The sequence below is a fragment of the Gossypium hirsutum genome, chromosome D07 (assembly GCF_007990345.1).
Source record: "Gossypium hirsutum isolate 1008001.06 chromosome D07, Gossypium_hirsutum_v2.1, whole genome shotgun sequence".
NCBI lineage: Eukaryota > Viridiplantae > Streptophyta > Magnoliopsida > Malvales > Malvaceae > Gossypium > Gossypium hirsutum.
In genome coordinates this window covers 13,078,423-13,096,467 of record NC_053443.1, presented here as the reverse complement: position 1 = coordinate 13,096,467, position 18,045 = coordinate 13,078,423, and the positions used below count along the sequence as shown (strand labels likewise).

The following is an 18,045-nucleotide window of genomic DNA, read 5'->3' as shown; positions in this document are numbered from 1 at the left end:
TCACGCCTCGTCCCGTCGAATGTCCTTACCGTGGAATGACAGGGCTTTAAGTAGGACAAATCTATCGGTATTCTGGAAAGTGTAGCCAATGGCATAACATTTAATGCTGACCCATTATCGATGAGTACGTTCGGTATTATGTAGCCCTTGCAGCGGGTCGTGATATGCAGCGCTTTCACCGAACCTCTACCATTTAGCGGTATCTCATCATCACTAAAAGAGATGAAATTGTCCGCATTTAGATTATTTACCCACCTATCAAGCTTCTCAACGGATATGTTGTTGGCCATATAAGCTTGATTTAACACCTTCAATAAAGTATTCCGGTGTGGCTCTGAATTTAACAGTAAAGATAAAACTGAGATTCGTGCTGGCTGCTTACTCAATTGTTCCACCACACTATACTCGCTGTGCTTGATAAATTTCAAGAATTCCTGAGCTTCTTCCTCATTCACAGGCTTTTTAGTTTCTTGCACGGGTGGAATTTCTTGCTCGACTTCGACTTCGTGCATCACTGTTTTCCCTTCGTGCATCACTGTTTTCCCTTTTTACTTCAAGTCGCTACTATTCTTTACCGGTTAAACTTATTTAGAATAGAATCGTCCACTTCGAGTAGAATGACCTACCTCCCCAACATCTTTAGTTATGGCTTTGGACTTTTCAACTTTCGGTGTAACGATATTAACATCATATCTCCACGGTACTGTTTTGTTGTCCTTATACGGGAAAGGAGACGGTACTTCAATTACCATCTGTGGTTTCAATGGCTCTCTCATCGCATCGTAATAAATTACCAACGGTCGATCAGCACTATAAGGGGGCCCTGATGATTGGCTATCAGAGATGCATACTTCTCTTTCGTTGGCATCTTCCCTCTTGTTAAGGACCTTGATCTCCTTATTATCCATCCGGTCTTGAAGTAACCTTTTAAAGTCCTCACATGACTGAATGTCATGTCCAACAATCCCATGAAAATTGCAAAAACTTTGACCTTCTTCTCCAAGAATTCTATCAGAGTGACAGAGCAATCCTTTCTTAACCAATACCTCCCAGATTTTCTACAGAGGCGTCCTTATTTCTGAAACACATCTTCTGACCTTCCATTCATCCTCTTTCCTAACTGTGCTCACATTCCTTTCGGTATGGTTAGGGAACGGGTTCCCCGTGGCGTTACTGGCACTATCAAATCGTAGGATACCCGCGTCAATGAGTCCTTGAACTCTCCTTTTGAAAGCAAGACAGTTCTCAGTAGAGTGCCCCTGGTTCCCTGCGTGGTATGCACAACTAGCGTTTGGATCGTACCACTTTGGGTATGGAGGTTTAAGGGGTGCCATGTAATGGGGAGAAATTAGCTGTTTTTCCAAAAGTTTTGGGTACAATTCCCCATACGACACAGGGATGGGGGTAAATTACGGTCTCTCGAGATTATGCCTTGCTGGTCTTGGTTCGTTTCTGGGTTGGCTTTGGGCGGGTATCGTGTTTTATGAGAAAGTGGTGACGGGTGTTTGGTTGTTCGTGGCGTATACGGGGTAGGACGGATGTGGTACTTGGTAATAAGGGTTTTGAGGGGGATAATAGAAATTTGGAGGTGGATAATTTCGAGGTCGGGGTTGGTTCGGATATGGATTAGAGGCATAACGGCTTCCCATTCCCACCATGTGGGCTTCTGGTTCTTTCTTCTTCATAGGTGCTGCCCTTTTTGAACCTTCTGAGCCTTCCATTCTACCGCTCTTGATGACATTCTCTATGAGCTCACCAGATATTACAATATCCGCAAACTCTTTCGTGGCACTTCCCACTAATTTGTCATAAAATGGCGCCTTTAAGGTGTTGATAAAGAGAACGGTTATCTCCATTTTTGTTAGTGGGGGTTCCACTTGGGCCGAAACGTTTCTCCATCTCTGTGCATACTGTCTGAAGGTTTCTGATGGCTTTTTCTCCATCATTTGCAAGGTCATCTGGTCTGGCACCATATCCGACACATGCTTGTACTGCTCGCAAAATGCTGACGCCAAATCCTTCCAGGATCGAATCTTTTCTCTACTGAGTTGGTTGTACCACCGAAGAGCTGACCCTGTTAGACTATCTTGAAAGCAATGTATAAGTAGCTTATCCTCGTTCACATAACCGGTCATTTTTCGACAGAACATGATGAGATGTGCTTTTGGGCACCTTGTCCCATCATACTTTTCAAAATCAAGTGCCTTGAATTTCGGAGGCAACATTAGATCAGGTACCAAACTGAGTTCTTTGGCACCTAGTGCGGAGAAGACTTCAGTGCCTTCTATTGCTTTGAGTCTTTCCTCTAGACTTCTATATTTTGCATCATGATTATCCAATTTCAACTTGGCTACCTCTGCTGGGTCGTCCAGATCTGGAACTAGTGGATCAGCAGGGCTTGCCCCTGGGTTCGACACGAATATTCCTTGCCCCAGATTAGTGGGTGGAGCAGGTGGCATAGGTCGTTGTTCCAAGACTGTGGGTTCCCCTTGAGTATACCCTCTTTGTGTTGTATATGCGGGTGGTGGAGTGAATCCCGGGGGATAGAGTGGATCCTGATCGTGGTGAATTCTTGACTGAGGTTCCATAACATCGGGGTTCTGCACGGGTCCTTTTCCTTTGACCAAAGTTGTCATCATCTCCATCATTTTGGCCATCTGATCTCTTTGCTCGAGTGATTCCTCTCGAGATCTCACCATTAGGTCTCTCGTTTCTTGTTGCGATTTGGCCAGTTGCTCTTGTAATTCCTTTTGAGCCCTTTCCATCCTTTCAATTCTCTCATTGAATTCAGCCTCCATTACTCTAGCTTGTCGGCGCGTTTTATACGGATGACGTGGTTCCAGTCTTGTGGTATTACAACTGCGAATTATATATTTTATCTTCAGCGACCGAGTATGGGATATGCAATGTATGAATGAATGCATGAATGTCAAATGAATGTCAGTCATGAATGAATAAGCAAAAATTTGGTGTTAATTTCAAGATAGCCCCTATTTAGGCATTTCCTTAATCAAAGGAGTATTACACAACGTTTCGGTCACTCGTATAATTGACTCCTCCATTAGAAACCCGTTTTTGGCAACCAATCTCTAATCAACACCTTCCTAACAAGATGCCTTCGATGCATGATGAAAAATAAAAATACAGATAAACGACTTTGGTTAGCGCAACACATATAAACAGAGAAAAACTGTGGAAAATCTAACAAATTAAGCTACTTGGTCCAGTGGACTCAATTCCCTTGCTTAGAAAGCACAAATGTAAAAGAAATAGAAGGTAAGATGTGCTTTTCCCGTGTACTTATTTCGGTGACTACTAAACGAGCGGAGGTTCGGCATGGCTCTAGTTGGGTGGCTCGTATGGTTCACTATATGCGGTTTTGGTTCTAGACAGGTACTCGAATTGCTCGTACTATCATCTGCTAAGATTAGCACGAAGCCTCGGTCATAACCCATCACAGGCTCACGAGTTCAATTCGAGGGATTACATTTACTTATGCCTATGCGGAGGGACAAGTTAACTCACGAAAGCATAAGTCATATGTAACCCGAAAGTATTCACTAGCCTGTGCGGAGGGACGAGTTAACTCACGAAGGCATAGCGTTTACTTTCACTTAAACGGACAGAGCCCGGGTAGAGAGCTTATGTTATGCAAAATGCAAGTGCACGGTGTGTGGGAGAAACTTGCAATCCTTCCATTTATTTTAAAATGACAAAACTAAAACGAAGGATAAAACAAATTAGGAGATACGTATGTATGATTTTTTCGAAAACCAAACTTAAGGATCATGATTAAATATTAATTTGAACACGAAAATTTGAAAATTTTGACAACACGCGTTTAATTCAACTCGACTCTCAAAAATGGAGGTCCCCAGCGGAGTCGCCAGCTGTAGCGACCTAAAAATTGGGCACGGGCGCTAGTCGAAGTAATTATTGAAAATTTGAAAACTGAATCTCGATTTTATTTGAAAAAGGAGTCGCCACCGATCTTTTTTTTTCTAGGTGTGATTGGACACCTAATAAATTCTCTTTTTAGAAGAAAATTTTATTTTTAAATTTTCTAAAAAAGAGGTAATTTTAGGTTTACGTAAGAATCCAGAGAAAATTCGAGTTCGGGAGTCGGTTACGCGCGAGGAAGGTATTAGCACCCTCGCGACGCCCAAAATTGGTATCTTGTTAAACGCGTGTTATCTTAATTTTCAAAAATACGAGTTCAATTTAATATTTAATCGTGTTCCGATTGAAACACGAGAATTTCTTGTTTTGAAAACACGAGAATTTTAAGACATAATATTTTTTTTAAAACCAAAATTTATGAAACACAAATTTTTTTTTTGAAAACACGAAAATTTTCAAAACGCCGAAATTTTTGAAAACAAGAGGATTTTTGAAATACAAAAAATTTTGAAAACACGAAAATTTTTGAAACACAGAAATTTTTGAAAACGAAAATTTTTGAAACACAAAAATTTTTAGAAGACACTAAAAATTTTGGAAAATGGATTTTTTTTTTGAAAACACTGGATTTTTTTACACAAAATTTTTGATTTTTTATTAAACACGTATCGTATTTAACACGAATCGGTGATATTCACTCAACATAGCAATGAAATCAACGAATTCGTGTCAAATCGATTCATTGTCTTATTTTTAAAAACACGAATATATTTTTTTGAAACACGAGAAAAATTTTTGAAGGCACGAAAAATTTTGAAAAATAGAAATTTTTTTTGTAAATATGAGACTTTTTTTTAATATTTTTTATTTTAAAAAGGGCGTATCGATTTTAACGCGAACCGGTGATATTCACCCAACGTAGCGATGAAATCAACGATTTTATGTTAAATCGATTCGTTGCCTTATTTATTAAAATTATCTAAAATAAAATAAAATTAAAATTGAATTAAAAATATAAATACCAAAATATAAAAATATAAAGATGCATAAAATGTTAATAATATTATAAGGAAACAACATAAAAATACGATGGTTAAATTTAAAATAAAATAAACGAAATTACCGAAAAACTCCCGAAACACGAGCTTCGTCGAACGGGTTACACGAATTGAAACTCTTTTTTTTCTTTTTTCTTCTTTTTTCCTTTTTTTCTCTTTTCTTTTTTCTTCTTTCTTTTTCTCTTTTTTCTTTCTCTCTTTTTTCCTTGCCTGCTTCAGATTGGGCTGGGACTGCTGGGCCTGCTGGGATTGGGCCGCGCGGGCTGCTGATGCTGGTGGGCTGCTGTGGCCTGCTTCTTTTTTTTGGGCTGTTTTTTCTTTTTTTTTTGGGCCTTTTCTTTTTGGGCTGCTTTTTTTTGCTTTGGTTTTTTTTTGGGCTGATTTGTTTTTTTTTGTGTTGTTTTTTTTAATTAATTTTTTTTTGGGCTGTTGGGTTTGGGTTGCTGCTGGGTCTTCTTGGGTCATGGGTCAGGTCGGGTCGGTTTGACCCGATTGTTAAATTTTTTTTCTTTTTTTTTCTTTCTTTTTCTTTCTTCTTCTTCTTCTTCTTCTTCTCCTCCTACACGAACCCTAGCCGCCACCACCGCTTGCGCCGCCGCTACCTCCTCCGACGCCGGTACTCTTTCTTTTCTTCTCCTCTTTCTCTTTTCTTCTCTTTTCCTTCGAAAAAATCTCTCTTTTTGCAAGTTTTTTTTATTTTTTTTGTGGGTGTGGGTTTGATTTTGGGGTTTTAAACCCATTTTATAGTTGATATTTGCTTCCTTTTTGCAGGTGGTAGGTGAAGAAGGAGCAGCCACCCATGTTTGTGGCCTGAAAATCTAGGAAGTGGGTGCCCCAAATCACGTAACCTGTCTGAAGGACCAAATCACAAATGCAGCAAAACTTCTGGGGCTAAATGTAATTTTTATAAAATTTAGGATTAAAATGAAATTTAATGAAAGTTTAGGGGTCTAAGTGAAATTTAAAGAAAGTTTAAGGGTCAAAATGAAATTTAAGAAAAGTTTAGGGGTCAAAATGCAATTTTTATTTTTAAATTTTTTTTTTGAAATTTTGAAAATTAAACACAAATTCTAGTCGGATAAAAATTTAGTGCTTACAAGCCCTCTCCGAATCAGCCAGCAAAGAGAGCTTGGTGGTTCATTACTCGCCGGAGACCTTATATTGACCTCCGTCTCTAGTTTTACTTACTTATTTGACTTTTATTTTAATTCACTTTTAATGTAAGTTTTTTTTACCATTGGAAAAAATTCAATAAAAGGGATTTTATATATTTTTTAATTTGGAAATTTTTTTAAAAAAAAATTACAAGGTTAGCATTATTGTAGATGTAATTTCATGTATTATCTTTTTAAGGGCATTGTTTGTCATGTCACCTTCCATTAATGATCAAACCAATGGATGAAGTTTTGTTAAGGAGAAGACTTATTGATTTTATTTTTGTTAGTGAAAGCTCAACCAAGTGCATTTAGAGATCAATTAATTTTTTAATATTTTTACTAGGAATTTTTTAAAACTTCTTGGCCTAAATTAAATAAATAAAAACCTTTTTTAAAAAATAAAATAATAAATCATATAATTTTTAGCTTGACAAAAAAAAATCCAGGAAGTCTATGTTTATGGTCTAATACGCAAAGCCCCGTTTTTGGTCATCCCCATCAGTACATTTTCCTTTTCTTCTCAAAATAAGGAAACGCCTAAAATAACACGCTTTAACCAAAGAAAAAGAAGAGGAAAATTGGGATTTCAAATTGACACATGCACTTAGGACTCTCTTTTCTCAAAATTTATTGTATGGAACATGGATGGATTGGCTTTGCTTTAAAACGTTATAAGAATGAGAGGAAGTTTGAAATGCCTGCCTTGGGGGCTCTCTTTTTTCATATTGGATGGATGACCAAAGCTTTCAAAAACGTTACCTGTTTATGTTAAATTATAAAATAAAAATTTAAAGGTTTAAATATGTTTATACTCTCTATACAATTTGTATTTTTGAAATCTAGTTTCTCTACTTTTTTAAATTTAGAAATTCAGGTCTAGTTATTACTACTGTAGAAATTCTTTTGTTAAATTCACTGGTTTGACATTTTAAATTCTTTTTAAAAATCATTTGACAGTGATACGGCGAAAAAATTGTGTTGAAAATGTTTATGTGATTTTTTGATTGAAAACATCTATTTGAACTTGCACGATAAAATATTTTTTTTGTTGGAATAATATTCTTAAGAAAAAATATAGGCGTTAGCATTGTAATTAAAGTAGTTAACAATCTTAACTATTTAGACTAACTAATGACATTATAAGAAATAGAAAGATCAAATTATATAAACAAAAATTTTAAAGTATATGGATTCAATTCAAGTTTCAACATAGTATAAGGGCCAAACTCAAAAGACGCGTCCAATCTCTAAAACTCTTAGTACATTCAAATTGTAGAGTATACAGGCCAAACTCAAAAGACACGTCCCCTAAGGAAACAATTATATGTAACCAGTAAAGGGAAAAGAGAGAAGACTTTTCAGGCCTTCCTTTCATATATAATTTATATAAATCATAAAAGTAAATTATCAAGTTAAATTCAATTAAAATAAGAAATGAGGATTAAATCCAAAATGTAATTATAGTGGAGAGATCAGGATTGGAATTTCATGAGGAAAAGAAGGTGTCATGAAGGAAGGCCCTTACATAGATGATAGTGTATGCATGAGCTGGCTTGGATTTCCAGACTTTCAAGTTTCTGCTTTCTAGTGTGAATTGCCTTACTTTCTCTTACATTACTACTTTTGGTTTCTTTTATCTTAACTTGGTTTTGAAATTCTTTTTCCTACTTATACTTTCTATAAAATTTTGTATAACAATTATTCATGTACCTAAATTATCAGGTAAACTACAATATCAATCTCATTAAAATTTTAATACTTCTAAAACAATCATTTAAGATGAAAGATTAAAAAATCAAAAACAACACACAATTAGTGCCTAAATAAAAGAATGGGTAAGCGTTTAAACGTTATATTTGCCTTTTCATCAAATAAATATATAATCATATAATATTATTAAATTTTACATACCAAAATGAGATTAAAAAAATTATAAATATGTCGATTGAGCCTTAATTCGGTTGGCATCAATATTGTTATTAGTATAGAAATATAAGAATTCAAGTGCATTAAAATACGTTTTATCTTAGGAGTAGTTTTAGACATTATGTCAAACGAAAAAAGAAAAAAAACTATAAATATCAAATTGGGATAAGATTTGAAGTTGAGAGACGGAATGATGGCTAAATTAGTTGAATATGCCAAAAAAAAGTTAATTGGCCAAATAGACTTTTTTTTTAAAAAAACATTTAAGGAAATAGGTCATTTTTCGAGAGAGTGTGTGAAAGCTCGTCTAATTAAGTGCACTTTCTGCACAGTTAGTATGAAGCGCGTTCAGTTGAACGAGTTTTTTTACTGATATATCTTTGTATTTATCAGAAAACGCACCCAATTGGGCACGCTTTCACACACTTTCTCCAAAAAATAGTCTATTTCCATACATTTCAAAAAGTTTACCTATTTTACCAATTATTTTTTTTTGACATATTTGACTAATTTAGCCTAGAATGGCAAAGTGATTTGCTGCGTGCGGATGTGAGCCTGCTTGATAAAATAATATGAATTAGCTTATATTTCCCGAACATTACAATGACACTGCATTTATATTCAGCTTAACCTGTGGATTTACAACATTTGCTTGGTGTCACTGTGCTAATGATATAGTTTACAGATTTATAGTAATCTAATAATGGCTTTAAAACAGGTGTATTGCCTGATTAAATTGATGCATAATTTGCAGAAATGATGTTTGGTGAATTGATACATAGCTAACTATAGTTGTTACTTTATATATATGGGTAGTTTTGTTGAATTAGGGTAGTACTCATCTGGATAAGATTTGGACTTCAAAAATTTATTTTGTTGTCCCTATTTTGTGGCTAACAATTCAATCACGTTGATAAACAGTGAGGTGATAATGAGCAAGGAAAATACTTTTCAATAATAGAAATCAAATTTGAAGTTACTCAGTGAGACACAAAAATTAAACTGAAAGATTAGTAATAGAAATCAGAAATGTGGACACATTTAAGAGTTGAAGAAAAGCTTGAAATCCAATGAACCCATATATGTATGTCTCATCAAAATTCGTCATGTTGACCTCTTAATAGCTCCCAAACAAAACCCATTTTTTGTTTCATATGAACCAACGTGATGCCGTCTGTAGACTGTATTCCTTGAATCAGGAAAACAACCCCATAATGCCAACACACATCAATCACCTTTCTTTGTTTTTCATGCTGCTCTCCACCTCAGCTTTCTTTTTTCTTTTCTCATTTTTTTTTTGCAAGATTTTTCGATATCCATCAGCTTGACTATTTCTGAGTCGAGCTGAATTCGACCTTAAATATTAACATACTTTGTTCAAGTAATTTTTTACACACTCTTTATTCTTTTATTTTTAAAATTCTTATCACTGAAGTTTATTTATATTAAATTTTTGCCAAGTTCATAATTATCTTTTCTAATACGAAATTTATAGTTATTTATCAACAAGCTATTTGATGCAATAACAAATCCCGAAAAAAATTAATATCTATACACTATAAATCGATCCTACTAAGAAAGTTTGTAGTTACATGATGGCTGAGTCACGTGCAAGTTACTATTTTTGGAGATAGCATAGATTCTATAGAATAGCACACCATTGACATGTGCCTCGCGGCATGGTCCTCATGCCAGATGTCGTGCAAACAACGGTACAACGTTCGTGCAGCTTCGGTCGGCGTCGGCGATGGATACATCTTGTATCCTTATTATACATTATCATATAACTTCCGAAGCGTTGCACATGACACGTACCTAACGGCCATGTGCCAAGCCATTCGCTAGTACTTTCCATTCCCAAGCCCCACCTTTTGATATGGAAATACACCCTCGATTTCTTTTCCTTTTCTAATTTCATCTCATCTGGCTTACCATGCAAAAGCCAAAAGGTGCTTAGAAATAGATGCCGTTGGAAAAGAAAGAAACTCAAGTTTATGATTCTTCAATAATTTAAACTAGACTTTAACCAATAAATATTGGTAACACATATAAGAATAATCATGAGCCTTAAATATAAATAATAAAACCAACGTAAAAAAAAAAACTAAAATTTGGCTCTATCATAATGAGTTAAAAATAATAATTTAAAACCAATAAATATTAGATACAATGTTAAAATACAGTGTATTTTCAAAGAAAGAACACATATTAAAATCTTGGAGATACATTTTTAGGAAACATAGCCACAAACTCCGAATATTTACTGCAAAATAGACATAAAAATATATTTAATAAGTTAACAGATTTTATATAGAATCGATAGTTCTTTTAATAAACTCAATAATTTTTATACATTAATATTATATTTATATTTATTTTTTTATAAGTTTACCAATTAATAACACTAAACTCAGTGAAAAAAAATATTATTAACGCTAGTGTAATTGAGAAACAGGCAGGGGTAAAAGCCTCATTAACTAAATAGGAAATTTGTGTTTAACCTCTCAAAAATTAAAATATCTAATTTAAACATTTTTAGCCTTTGATTTAATATAAAATTATAGTTTTTTGCCCCTCTAATATAATTAATAATGCTATTTAAGCATTTTTAACAAAATTTTATTTTTGCACCCCTCACTCAAAATTTTGTAGTTTTATCCCAGCACCTTAAACAAAATTTTCTACTTAAATTTATTTTTTAATTAATATTTATAGACCTTTATAATTAAATATAAAATGGAACTTCCTTTTAGCAATTAAATAACTATCTTGATCAAATTCATCTAAATAATATATATATACTATTATAAAATTTACTTTTGATTGAGTTGGCGTGTGAAGTTAGCTGAGCATCAACTCAACTACGAAATGACTTAAAATTACATTTTAACAAAGTAATAAATATTATTATAATGATATTTTTTGTCTTTTTATCATGTTTTTTATATATAAAATATTAGGTAAACTACTAGAATAATCACCCAACTATGCCTTTAGTTCACCTATTAATTTTTTTATAGTCACTCAACTTTTTTAAAATTAAATATATTAATCACTCTCCTAATAGTTGTTGTTAGATGAGTGATGGAAAGCTGCTGTGGACTTATTTTATTGACTTATAACAAATTTAGCCTTCAATGTTAATGCATCCTATCAATTTGATCCTAAATCTAAAAAATTTAACAATTTTGACCCTTAACGTTTACAAAATTTTTCATTTTAGGTGTAGTTCTAAAATTTCAATAAATTTAGCCTTCAACATATATAAAACTTGTCAATTTAATTCTGATTCTAAAAGTTTAAAAAAAGATATTAAAAATTCAATTTTTTATAAAGATTATAAAGATTTTTTAAATTTTTAAAAAAGTATAAATAATTTTTAAATAAAAAAAACCAAAACATATGTATTAAAAAAACAAAAAAAATCAAATGATTTAAAAAGAAAAGAGCATGAAATAGAATGATGGATATTAGAGAGAGATGAAGTTGGACATCCCCATGGGATAGAGAATCAACAAAGTTATCTCCCATATTTCAATTTCGCTTATATTTTCAATTTCTTTCTAGGACTTCGGTCGCTTGGCCGACATACTTGGACCACCCAAGTTTGGAAGTATATGAAGACATGTCTGAGTTGAAAAAACAAGGCCAAAAAAAAAAAAACTTTTCCTAAATTTTAATTTCAAGAAAGATTTCACATAGTTGTTTTCTCTACTCGAAGATTAGGTCTTTGTATATTTTTAAAATTAAAACTAAAATAATTGTTTTGTGATAGTTTTAAAATGTTAGTTTTTAGAGGAATTTAATTAAATAATGTGATATTAATTTAAATATGACGCTTAGATAGTTAGATTTAAGTCAGCTTGTTTTTTTTACCATATTCACGAAGGTGGCATTAGTTTAAAATGAGTACAATACGAATGATGTTAAATACTCTTATTGTTCAGCGGGTTCTAGAGGTACATTAAGGATTTTTTTTTAAATATGTAGAATTATAATGAAAATGACAAATTTTATAAATGTTTAGGGCTAAATTTATTGAATTTTTAGAATTCAAACTAAAATAAAAAAAATTGTAAATATTGAGGGCTAATTTTTTTATTAGGCTAAAAAAAAAGTTCATGTTAGCTTTGCGTCACTCATCTAATAGCAGCTAATTACGAGCAAGTGACTAAAATATTTAATTTTAAAAAAATTAAGTGACTAAATTGAAAAGTTAATAATTGGAGGATCAAAATAAAATCAAAAGCATAGTTGAGAGATTATTCTTATTATGTACCCTAAAATTTTTAACTAAAAACCATTAGTTGAAATGATGGGTATTAAATCTCCCAATTTTAAATTTCACGGCGAAAAGCAAAATAAATTCATGGATAAAAAAGTAGTGCAAATCCAAGGAAGACTAAGTAACATAGAATTAAAATTTGTTGTCACCAAGGTAACATGCAATCCTATAAGAAATATGTGTATATATATATAAAGTCGCAAAATAATAGAATAAATACAAGCATAAATATAAATATAGATAGAAGAATTGATAGAATGTAAATAACAATAATTCGAAATATTCAAGAATAAACTGATATTACGAGAATTTCAGTTTCAAATGTGATGTCAAAAATGATTATGATTTCATAGCATACCTCCATTGATTTTTCAATCGAATTATATTAATTTATTCTAATTCTTAAAATAAATAGATAATTAAAAATTAATAGTTCATCATCCTCAATACCTAACAGTAAGAGATGAATCCTATATTTTTCATGGAACAGAGAATGAGCAAATATTAATGAATAAGAAAAGAAGGATAAACAATTCTAATAAAATCGAGCTTCTATCTAGAGAAAATGGAATTAACTAAATCGCCTAATATAATAAAATATGTTTAAAGAGAAAAATAAAGTACAAATATGAAAGTAATTAAGTTGAACTGCCCAAATTTCCTCAAGTGCAACAACTACCGTAACTTGTGCTCCTCACCATGTGCAATTGCACAAAATTGGCTTAACCTCTAATGTCTAATCATGTACAAATATGATTAGAATTAGTAACCAAAATGGTATGGAATAATGTTTCCAAATTAAACTCCATATAATTTAATTCATCAATTGTACTGTTATATTTCCTTTCACCATTGCCACCGTGACATAATCTATGATGTATACATTTCAAACCAGTCCCAATTTGAAGTCGAGTCATTGTTAAATTTCCACAATATCACGTGATTGGATTGACAGGTAAAGTCGTTACCATTATGAAACTAAAAGAGAGGTCTCTGCCTCTCTCTCTCCACGTTATTGCTACCTTTGCTCAGCTTAATTGTATATTTAATATAGGTTTAGGCCACCATTAGTCCGACGTATCCTTAATGCATTGCATTTTCCCATGTCCTTAAACCTCAATAGGTGCTAATTTAAGTTAATGGGCATGTGTTCAGATCAGTAAAACCTGATTCAGGGATTCATTGTTATTTTGTGTGTGTGTGACAATTAAGTTTTGTTATCCTTTTGTCATCAAATAGTCTAAATTGAATTACTAATTTAATAATTATGGGGACTGTTACGGATGATTTAGGAAAAGTTAAGATTGGGAGGTGTTGTTTTGTTGTAAAATTATGGGGTCATTTTAAGGAAATAAACTGCTTCAGATTTCTGCTCCGCAATTTGTACTCTATTCAGAAGAACCTCAAATGTACACCTTTAAACTGCACGCGTATACACTAGCTCCTGTCTCCACCATCTTTTTGATCTTCCAACTACTCCCTGCCATACTTGTCGCACCCAAAAAATTAAGTGATCGAATCTCCAAAGTAAGGTTAATTGGTTCTTACCAAATTAATTGATTTTATGTTTAATTGGAGTCATTAAATGCCTGCTTATCATTTTAGTTAAGAAAACAGTGGGCAAAACTTCTTACACTCGAGGTCTAATTTAAATATCCCTCCCTCCTCAACCAAAAGCTTGTTTAATAAGCATTTAAAAGCAGTAGACTCAAATTACTATAGTTCAAAGAAACTAAAAACAGACCTTTTTCTAGGCTATGGGTGGCAAACAATTCGAATTTCATCCAATTTGGATTTCACATGAAATCGATTTTAAAAGTAGACCTATTAATTCTTATTTAAAAGTTCTAATATTTTCTATTTAAAATAACATTTGAGGTTTTGATAGATCGACCTAAAAATAATAGGAAGCATATAGTAATAGTAATAAAGAGGAAGAAATGGAAGGAGAGGAAGCTGAGTACTGAAAAGGTGGGAAAGGGTTTAATGGGATTTAGTTATGTATTATCCAATAGGAAAGTTTTAACATTGCGTGAGTGAGAAAAGGAGAAAAAAGAAGAGCCATCTCTTTCTCTTGTCTTTATTTGCATTCCATTGCTCTATAAATGTCTGCCTTCTCTTAACTCCCTTTCTCAGTATTTCTGGTCTTTTCCTCCTTTTTCTTTTCTTTGCATTCATTGGGTTCATTTTTTTCCCCAGCAAATGGAAGACTTGGTTCCCTTGTGGAACTATCAAGAGGTGGTCTTACTTGCTTTATGTTAATATTTCTGGTTCAGTATTCTATGATTTTTTTAAATATAGGTCTATTTTGGGTCTACATGTTCCCACCCAAACCATGGCAAGTGCAATTTTGATGAAGTCTGAAACTAACCCTTTTTCTTTTTCTTTTTTCTGGTTAAACAGGATTTTGATGAACTGAAACTCAAGCTTCAATACACTAGTATTGAGCTAGAGTCGGTGAAAATGGAAGCATATGAACAAATAAGGAAATACAGGGATGAAGTGAACCATTTGGTGAATCTTGTAAAACTTGCTTGCCAAGAAAGAGATGAAGCAAGAGATCAGTTCCAAAAGCTAGTTAACAAGTTAATGGCTTCTTCTTCTTCTTCTTCTTCTTCTACAATCCTCCCTCAACCCCAGCCTGAAAATCTGCTTGTGATTGCAGCAGCAAAAGCAAACTCAAGCATAACTGAATCAAACAGTTTATCTGAGACGTATAATCATCACCCCTCACATGGGTCTTCCCCAGTAGATTCCTTGTTTGATGCAGTCACTTCACCAGATTTTTCAAGCATTAATAATAACATGGTTGACAACAGTTTGATTCATAACCTTGGAAAGGGGAAAACTTTGCCTGAAAAAGGGAAGCTTTTGCAAGCTGTAATGAAAGCAAGCCCTCTTCTTCAAACACTTCTCGTTGCTGGGCCCCTTCCTCGATGGCGAAATCCCCCACCGCCTTTGCAAACTTACAAAATCCCACCTGTTTCCATCAGAGCTTGTCATTCTAAACTTGATAACCAGAAACCAGATGCCTATCCCAATCCCAGTTCTACTGTTGTAAAACAATTGAACAACTCATCACCAATGTGCCCTCAAATGATTCGTGGGTCTGGTCAGTCATGTTCAGTCGCTATGTTGGATTTTGCAGCTTCTGCTTCTGCCTCTGGGGTGAGCAATGGTGCTAACTCTCAAATCTCATTCCTAGCAGGAAAGCGCCAAAGGCTTCAATGAGTTGAAAGAAGGTTTCCTTCAGTTTTGTAAAGGTTAAAATCAATGTGAGGGTGATGGTGTACATTGGATACGCTTTTTAGAGGATTAATTTGGATGATTTTAGAGTAGTACAGCTTTTTAAACACTTTTAACTTCTGGTTTATTACTTTATTTGAACCAAAAGCTTATATACGTATTTATTATTCATGATCCTCTTCGATGAAATTTAACCTTAAAAAACCTTGCAGTTAAAGCTGAATATGCAAAAATTGAAATACAAAGAACTATGACAGTGAATATATCAATAGAAAGTACGTTGGGACTACTTATTTTGGGACAAATTAAGAGGTATGAATGAAAATTTTGAAAAAGTGAGTACGGTAAAGGAAACTGATGGTAAATGAGTAATGAAAGCGGTTGGACTGGAATGGTTGGTGATTTGATGATGGACATTGTCTTGGGATGGCGGCCCCAAGTTTTTGATTGTTAGGCACACTTAGTGATGTTGACTGAATGTGGTATCGTTTTTATGTATTGCTATTGGTATATTTATAGAGATGACTGTTATAGAGAGGTTTTTAAAAATAGATGTAGATATATGTTAATGCTCAATTTATAACTGCTAAAAGTAATGCTCAATTTATAAGAGCTAAAAGTAATATATTTTAATCTTATTTTTAATGCGTTTTTTGGTGATTATTTTATGTTAATGGTGAATTTTATATTCCTATTCCTTTGAATTTATGTTTTAATGCTTAATAGAGCACTTGAGAGCAAAATGAGTGAAAAACGGAGCAAGTTACGAGAGCCACACGGGTTGACCCATTCCACACGACCTGGCCACACGACCGTGTGACCAACATGAGCTACTACACGACCATGTGGTAGGCCATGTCGATTGAGCAGATTTGTACTCTGAACTGCGAAAAAACACGATTTTTAGATTTTTCAGGCATTCTAAGACGTGTATATATGACAAAAGAAAATGGAAGAGAGCAGTTATAGAATATTCAAGAAAACAACTCAAAAAATACCATTGAAGCCGATTCTGAAGTAAATTTCCTTTAAGATTGAAGATTTCTAATTGATTTCTTAGGAGATTATAATGAATTTCTTTATTTATTTTGGTTATATTGTATCTTGGTTGTTTTTATTTTCAATCATAAACTAATTTTCTAAATACCTAGGGAGATAAACCCTATGATGAATTTTGTCATTTGGTTTTTATTTTACGCAATAAATACTTAAATCTTATTTTCAATTATGGTTGCTTAATTTTTGGTTTGATATTTCTTGATTATTGATTCATATTTAATGTGCTTAAATCAGAGGAGGAATAGACACTGTTTAAGAGTAGATATTGTGTAATTGAGTGGAGTTGCATGCAATCTTAGAAATAAGACAACATAAATTTACCGGATTAGAGTCAAATCTGACAGGGGAATCTATAGCCCAAGTTAATGCGATAATAGGGGTTTTAATTAGAAATAAATTTCAATTAATCAACCTAGAGTTAGTTGCTCTTGCTATCGAAAGAGATATTAGCATGACAATGATAGATGAGATTTAGATGAATTCTTTCCTGGGTATTATTTATCTTCTTGGTTGTTAGTCGTTTATTTTCCTAATATGTTCTTTGTTGTGTTCATTAGTTAATTAATTTAGTTAATTTTAGTTTTTAATCAATCACTAAAATTATTCAACTAAATAATAGAAAGACAGTAATTACTAGTATTTTTAGTCTTCGTGGGAACGATATCTTTACTCACTGTTGCTATACCATTAATTGATATGTGCACTTGTCTTAGTCAAATTTTTAGTTAATTCATGACGCATCATCAATCTAGTAGAAAAATATATACATTCAGTTCTCTAACATTATGTCATTATAACAATCTGGTTTGTTGAAGGATCTGTTTTTTATGTATTATTTTTACCCTCTATAATAACTTTGTATCTAAAACAACATCAATGATAAAGTATGAAGTACACTCTTTACTAAATTAGTTCTCTATAACATCCTCTTATGTTAAATTTTAATATAATTAATTATATTCCTAAATAAAATAGAAATAATAAATTTTAGTTAGAATGTTTAAATTTTATATAAAATATTAATATTATTTTATTCAAAAATTGTATTTGGAAGTTTAATTAAATATATTATTTAATTTTCATTGATTAATAATATAATTTTAAATTTTTAAAAGAAATTAAGTATGAGGTATGGATGTATAATAGTCTCCACTATAATTTCCGTTATAACTATATTATATTTCTTTTAATTTCCGTGTAAATTGACTATAATCCTTATTACAATTGCTACGCAAACTAAATGCAATTTTTTTTTATAAAAATTCAATCACTACAAAGTAATATTGAATATTACTATCTAAATTATACATATTTCTATCTTCATCTTTAAATTTCCTTTTTTGTCATTAATTGTTTCGTTAATCAAACCGTTAAGTCTATTAAAAATAGTTAACCTTTAAATTGGTACTTAAAC

At 32.6% G+C, this 18,045-nt stretch overlaps 1 protein-coding gene across 1 annotated transcript; it reads left to right on the top strand.

Moving 5' to 3' along the window:
* The first annotated feature begins 14,380 nt into the window (after nt 1–14,380).
* On the top strand, nt 14,381–15,743 carry LOC107954080 (uncharacterized). The gene is made up of 2 exons (XM_016889558.2): nt 14,381–14,564; nt 14,730–15,743. The coding sequence occupies exons 1-2, from the start codon at nt 14,529–14,531 to the stop codon at nt 15,555–15,557; spliced, it is 864 nt and encodes a 287-aa protein (XP_016745047.1). The 5' UTR covers nt 14,381–14,528; the 3' UTR covers nt 15,558–15,743.
* The last annotated feature ends 2,302 nt before the right edge of the window (nt 15,744–18,045 follow it).